Source organism: Podarcis liolepis, assembly GCF_965112155.1.
Source record: "Podarcis liolepis genome assembly, chromosome: 14".
Lineage (NCBI taxonomy): Eukaryota > Metazoa > Chordata > Lepidosauria > Squamata > Lacertidae > Podarcis > Podarcis liolepis.
The window spans coordinates 48,850,606-48,858,063 of record NC_139569.1 but is presented as its reverse complement, the minus strand read 5'-3'; the positions used below and the strand labels follow the sequence as shown (position 1 = coordinate 48,858,063).

Here is a 7,458-nt window from a genome sequence, read left to right as displayed (position 1 = left end):
CCCGCCTCGCACAATTGGCTGCCACTCTCTTGCGCCCGCCCCTTATGCTTGTGTTGCCAAGGCGACGGCGGCCTTCAGCGGCGGGCTCCGACGCCCGAGAAGGGCGAGAGGCGACACATTCTCTCAGGGGCCGCTAAAAGCGCGCAAGGCGACATGGGAGTTGTAGTCCTGCTTAGGGAGAGGGGAGCCTCTTTAGCAGTTCTTGCAAGTCGTGGGTTCGAAACCTGCCGTTTCCTTTGCGCGGAAAGCAAACAATGGCTGCTTACAAAGATCAGTAATGAGACAGCCCCTGTCTTCAGCTTTCGAGACTCAAAGACAAAACACAAATGAAACGGGGACTGAGAGGGAGGAGGGGAAAAGTAAACCCGGGCACTTGTTACAAAGTTCTTCTAACGATCAGCTGGAATGGAAACGGTTCAAAGGAGAGAAGTCCACAGCTGCTGGTCTCTCAGATGAGTTGATGGAGAGGCCCTGCATCCCCATCTCAGACCCTTTACAGTAACCTCATGCACGCTGGAACATAGCTGTCAACTTTTTCCTTTTCTGGGGAGGAATCCTATTCGGAATAAGGGAATTTCCCTTTAAAAAGAGGGAAAGTTGACAGCTATGCACTGGAATGACCCACGAGAATTGCCCTGCTGGGTTCCTCTGTTACTCGCTTGCAAGTGATGCTTGGTCTGCCCCACAATAGCGATATTTAAGAAAAAGTTTTATGTGATCTGGTATTTGGGCCATGAACAATTATTTTAGGGTGTGGTGTGGTCCCATGGATAAAATTGCTGTTACTTTTTACATTTTATTTGATTCTGAGATTTTTCCGTTCTTCTGACATATGGTTGTCTTCTTTCTGCTGTTTGCTGCACTCTGGTCCAGAGGAAGAGCGGGGTACAAAACATTGAATGAATATCCAGTCCAATGTGGGATTACTTTTAATGGGTTATGAAACAGATTCCTCTAATGAGATATGTCTACTAATGACGGAATTTATTTCTGGATGCAGTTAGAAACTTCTCAAGTGCAGCTACCTGACAAAATGCAAACTGGTTTGTAAGGCCATCTGCTAGGAAAAGCTGTGCTTCTAACAGTTTCAAACCATCTGATATTCTAATAATTTAGAAAGTTGTGATACAGTTGAAAACCTCAACTACGCCCTTCATGCAGCAGTTCTGCTTTTATTCTTAAATAGCCCATGTAAAGATTGACATCTTTTGTCAGATTACTTGTTTAAACAGAAAGGAATTATATTCACAGAAGGCAAAAACAAAAAGCAATTTTATCACTCTTATTATTTTTACTGCATACAAAAAATAGTTTTGAGCAAGTTTTTAAAAAGGGATTCAATGCAGACTATTGAGTGTTATGTTCCAGCTCAGTGATGATACTTTGAAATGTATGGTGATGGATCCAGGCTAGTTAACTCTGTGTTTTGATTATCTTACTGCATGCCTAGCTGTAACTTTCAAAACACAACTGCTTCTGCACACCCACTTTTGACAATAATATGCCAGGAAATGCAACCAGCTTCTCTACTGCTCCTTTACCCACCCATGGGAGACAGGGGTGCCCAGGATATTGGTGGTGGCAGGTAAGGGAGCCTAGAAGACAAAGGCAAGGGTCCTTGAAGGACGTGCCAGACCTGCCTTCAGGCTTACACCCCAAAGACAAAACCTTCAGCTGATCTCCCTCAACCCCGCATTATGACCTCACAGGTTAGTAATGTCAGCCTTTCATCTTTTATGTCTATCATTTTAGTGTGAGGATTGCAACATCCCTCTAGGATGAAGAGCTGTTTGACACTGGAACAGACTTCTTCAAAAGGTGGTGCACTCTCCTTCATTGGAGGCAGTGGAGTGCAGTAAAATTTATGGGAGTATCGGGCCTCCCTAAGCCAGTCAAGAGCTTCCCAGGCTTTGGGAAGGAGGTGCCAGGGAACATTTAAGGAACTAATTTAGTCCCCTAGTCCACTAACTGGACGTTATTAAAGAGCAGTTGGATGGCCATCTGTCAGGGATTCTTTAGCTGTAATTCCTGAATTGCAGGAAGTTGATGACCTTTGGGTTCCCTTTCAATTCTATGCGTCTGTGACGAAAGCCTGGATATCACTGTCCCTTAGCAAAAAAAACCAACCCAAGTTATATGAATCTCTAGACCATGGGTAGGCAAACTAAGGCCCGGGGCCCAGATCCGGCCCAATTGCCTTCTAAATCCAGCCCGCGGATGGTCCAGGAATCAGTGTGTTTTTATATGAGTAGAATGTGTTCTTTGATTTAAAATGTATCTCTGGGTTATTTGTGGGGCATAGGAATTCATTCATTTCCCCCCAAAAAAATATAGTCCGGCCCCCCACAAAGTCTGAGGGACAGTGGACCGGCCCCCTGCTGAAAAAGTTTGCTGACCCCTGCTCTAGACCTTCCAAAAAGGAATTATTCATGTCTTTCAAACAATGCAGGAATTGCATTCAGAAGTTTCAAAAAACACCCAGACCAAACCCAAAAGGTGTTCTTAGCATCACTCAAGAATCCATAATGTGCTCTCTCTCTCTGAATCCTAAATAGCTGCAGTGAATTTTGCTGGAATCATCTCTTCATTACATTGCATTGTGTTCCTTTTGTGATGCTACTATAGGCCTTGGAAAAAATTAGCTATATGTTGCCAGCTTCCTAACATACTGTACTAGAAAAAATCAGTCCTCATTAGAACTTGATTAAGAAAGCACAGTATGCCCACAGTAATTAACGGCTTTAAGATATCTTGATTGAGGCATAATGAATGTACACAATAGAACTCCCTTGTTCACCACAATTGGAGAGTGATATTGAAACTATAACCAGGATTTGGGGGGGGGGGGATGCTTTGGCTAGCCTTAGTCCAGTAGCATTTTTTCTTTTCCTGTACTTCTCTATTCTGTCCCCCCCAGTGGGCACAGACATGTGAATCTCCAGGTTCAGAGGTAGCGTGTCATGCATCATTGGTGGGTAGGAAGTGCTGTTCAAGGATAATAAAGTTCAAAACCCAGCCTTTGGGGCTAGTTTTATACTAATTTGGATCGGGGGCTTAATTTTGCAGCCAACATTTCTGTATGTAATAAAATATTTATAACCTGTGTCTTTATGGATGTTATTGGACTCCAACTCCCCTCAGGCCCAACCATCATGGCCTGTGGTCAGGCACAATGGGAATTATGTCATTCATCCATTGTACCTGGGGGGGCTGCCTGATCTTAGGGCAGTCAGTACAAAGCTAGCAACAGCATTAACAGTCTGATTCCTAACCCACTCCCCAAATTATGCAAATTGAGCCTTAGAAACAACACAGGAGACAGGTGGATTCAGCTAACTTTATTAACTGTAAAACTAAATTAAAAAAAAAAAAACACCACCCAGTTCCCATGACAGGGCAAGGGACCTTTCAAAGTTCTATGAAGTCATGGATATTTGCCTTAGGAAGTTAAATTCAAAGTCTTGGTTTAATCTTTGTGGCTGTTACCCCAACCCCCAACCCCAATTTTTGTATTTTTTATTTTTTTTTACAAAACCAGCTTGTGCAGATCTTTAGATGAATTTAGCATTAAGACTGAGGAGCAAACAAACAAATAAAAACAGCCTGTCTTTCCCCCCTGTTTTCCTGCAAACTTATTTTATTCAATCTGCATATATCTACAACCCAGCTAGTTGAAATCAAATATTTAGTGTTCATTAGAGCTGTTTCACAGCAGCAAAATATTACGTTAGAGAAATTCAAATTGCTAGACATAAGAAAATGGTACATACAATCGGACAGCAGTCTAAATGTTTTTAATATTGACATTCAAATATATCTGCATTGTGCTGAAGGTTTAAGAACATGAACATTTGATCTGAAAAGGATGATCCAATAATGGGTTATGCCATTTGAAATCAAAGGATCTGAAGGTTATGTTCCCAGTTATTTATTATGGATGGTGCAACTTGGAACGAACAGCGCCTGCAGAGCTCTCACAAGGCTCCCATTCACTTTCAGGAGGCTTGTGCAGGAGAAGTGCTTGGCGTCTCTCCCCAACACAAGTATACAGCAGCTTTTCCCCCTAATTAAGGAATGTCTTAAAAACACAATAATATCCTTTTTGATCTTTATACATTTAGAACTAAAATACATGATTAAATTAAGGACTCTGAGGTTAGTATTGAGTGAAATCATACTCTGAATAAGCCTGACTCTATGTAAAAAACAAAACAAAACAAAAAAACCACACAATTCTATTTTCTAAAGCAGATAATCTTGCCTGCAAGTTTGGAGAGGTCACTAAGCCCATAACATGTGCAAAGAAATGCAATACAAGGAACCATGCAAAATGTACAGGAAAATGTGTTAAGAGTAGGGAAAACTGTACGGTCTAAACAAACAAAAGAAAAGCTTTATAAATACACTGAACTGTAGGTTTAGCATTAGGTATACCATAGAGCAGACAAACAGCACTCTAGCAGGTTCAAATGCTTCCAACATCTGCACAGGTAAGTCATGCCATCTTTGGTTGACTGCAGTACCAGGAAGGATGAGCGTGAAGGAGAAGAGCAAGAGGTTTTAGGCAAAAGGGTGTCAACTTTCGCTTGGCAGCTGAGCCTCAATGTCCACTCTGCAAATGGGGCACTTCTTGTTTGTGATCAACCACTGATCTACGCACACTTGATGGAAGAGATGCATACATGGAAGACGCCTATGAACAAGAAAAATGGAAGGAGAGCGGTCAGCACTTTACAGGCAAGAATGGCTACCTGAAAACATACATCATAAAAAAGGTCCTCCGTTAAAAAAACCAACCCTACTTTATTTTATATCACATTTTAACATACTGATTAGGAGATCTGACTGTCAGCAAGGCTGTGGCATTTCTTTCCAACATGATGGGTCTTGTATCATAGGGCACCTATATTTTGTAAAAAGGATCCTTAGTGCACCATCTAGTTTCTGAGTCTCTACTTGGCCTTGCAAGCTTCTCTCTGCAACCATGAAAGTCAGAACTTTTCCCCCCAAAAGGTTTGCAATTCCCTGGGTATTATATGGTGATCTGAGGGTGTACTAAAAGCACACAGCCACAATAACACTAGCACCCCAAACACACTAAATTAGATGGTTCAAGATGCTGAACTGGAACAGTACAGCAGAGCTTGTCCTAAGGTCTGTCATTGCAGAAGAGTTGACACTGTCTATGGCAAGGAAAGACTGCCACTGACAAAAGGGGATGTAGGGGATTTTCTTTTTATCAATAGCAGAAGTATGCAGTCTTGAAGATGGTCAAAGGCATGGGTGAGCCATGCCCACTCCTTCCTACTAAGCACTGCTCTAATCACATGCAGTGCACGCACCCTAGTTCTGACATAATCCTGGCAGCGGCAGTGCAGGCATGCATTGGCTTCCAAGCATGGGAAAAGCACAAAGGAAGTCGCCTTAAACCAAGTCAAACCACTGGTCCGTCTAGCTCAGTATTGCCTACACTGTCTGGCAGCAGCTCTCCAGGGTTTCAGGCAGGGGTCTCTCCCAGCTTTACCACCTGGGACCTTTTGCAAAGCAGGTGCTCTACCGCTGAGTTATGGCCTGTCCACATCATGTTTAAGAAGTGTTTAAACATTTATGATTCCAGGTGAAGCACTGCAGCAAGGAAGAGCTTTTCAACAACACTCAATGTGAAGGTGGCTACATGAAACTCAGTTTTGGGACTACTATTGTGTTAAATGCTATTTTTCTGCTTTAAGTATGTTTTGATGATATGTTCCTTCTTATTGAAACATTATAAATATTTCAGTTTTTTCACTTCAGGCCCTATAAATGTCAAAAGGGCAATACACTACAGTCCTGTTAACTGATGACCTCTAAAAATCCTGTTAACAGTATTTTCTGATGACAGTTCATTATGGCACTGCCAATGTACTGATGACAACTAACTGGGACTGGAACAGACTGAATTCCCAAATGCATCTAGAAACCCTCAATTTTGAGAAACAACATTTCTAAAATGGTTTTTAGAACGCCAGGGATTTGGTCCTGGCTTGGGGTTTTGTTTTGTTTTTAGTTATTTACCTGACATCTTCACCTTCCTCTAATATAGATAAACAAATGGTACATTTTTCCTCTGTATCTTCCTCAGTTCCTTCCTCCCCATCTTGTTTGCAGTGCAGTTTCCTCTGTGAGAACCAATCAGTTGTTACCTTATTAGCAGAGATGACATTATTGGCAAACTGAGTAAGATCTGTTTTATGCACATTTATCAGTTCTGTTATGACTGCATTGGAAGTACACACATGAAGGTTTTAACAAAATGCAACAATCAGGCTAAGCAACCCATCCATTTCTAGCCTCCCCACAATCATTTTAACAACATATTAAACTTCAGTGATTAAATTGGCATAGACATTTGCAACAACCTTAACAAGTTAAGAAAGCTAAAGAATCTAAAATTAAAGGGAAACCAGTCCTGAACAACATTACATTAGAAAACTAAACCAATAGTGATGATGAAGTATGGGGCTCCAATCCTAAAATATGCATTGGTGTATAATCCTGGAAAAATAGTGCAACAAGCTGGCACAAACTCATGTGGTGCAATAGGCAGGCCTGATAATTGGGCTGAAAAGCTCAGATTTCAGGTCAGCTGACGCTGGTGGCTTTAGGCAACTCTTATTCCCCAACTCAATTTCAGCACTATAATAAAAACTAAAGCTCCACTGGCAGGATTGCTAGGATTGAAATTACTACAAATCACTTTTGCATGCTACACTATCAGCAGGCTTGTATTACATGCCTGTTTTTGTGGCTCTACCTTTTGGGTGATCAAATGTCCCTACAAATACAAAGTGCACATCAGGGGAAAGGAGAGGTTGGACTCTCCTGACATGCTAGTTTGTATGTGTTGACATTTGATGGAACTTGTCCCTCTCACCTATTTATTAACAATTCTGAACTTTTAAACGATAAAACAATGTAAGGCTCCAGAACTGAGTAAGAACTGCGTTTTCAGCTCCTTAAGGAGAAGCATCCAGTAGCAGTCCTAGGCCAGCTACACTTACAAAACATGTCATTTGTCACTTTCTATAAAAGAGCAATCTAGTCACGATCTGGGGAGTACATTCTTAAAGGGGTGTGTGTTCTATTTTCTATTATTTACAGATAGGTAAGTAAGAATTTGTGGAACTAATATTTGCAAGTTTAGTTGTCCAAAATGTATTCCCACCCCTCCACAAGGCCCTGAAACAGCCCCTAAGACATGCTCACCTTTTTGTATTTGTGTGGATATGTGCACCTTTCAATTGTCCCTTGCGAAGCTCCACGATTCACATTTCCTAAACGTTCTTCCAGATGAATTAATTCCTGGAATCAAGGAGGAACCGAGAGAATTCAATATCTTGGTCCTCTCAATCATTTATTCATTCTTCAAATGGCAAAACAGTTGTCTCAACTACTTAATTTACATGCATGTTATTTGAA

At 41.5% G+C, this 7,458-nt stretch overlaps 1 protein-coding gene across 8 annotated transcripts in view; it reads right to left on the bottom strand.

The window, feature by feature from the left end:
* Positions 1-3,323: 3,323 nt before the first annotated feature.
* Positions 3,324-7,458, bottom strand: part of RNF111 (ring finger protein 111) — a 50,859-nt gene continuing 46,724 nt past the window's right edge. For 4 of the 8 annotated variants that reach the window (XM_083475659.1, XM_083475664.1, XM_083475658.1 and 1 more), the window contains 3 exons: positions 7,246-7,341; positions 6,055-6,182; positions 3,324-4,693 (listed from right to left, as the gene is read on the bottom strand). In XM_083475659.1, the coding sequence (XP_083331785.1) occupies positions 4,576-4,693; positions 6,055-6,182; positions 7,246-7,341 (342 nt within the window). In that variant the 3' untranslated portion in view covers positions 3,324-4,575. The remainder of the gene's footprint in view (positions 4,694-6,054; positions 6,183-7,245; positions 7,342-7,458) is intronic. The other 4 variants (XM_083475660.1, XM_083475657.1, XM_083475661.1 and 1 more) reach the window with 1 other exon arrangement.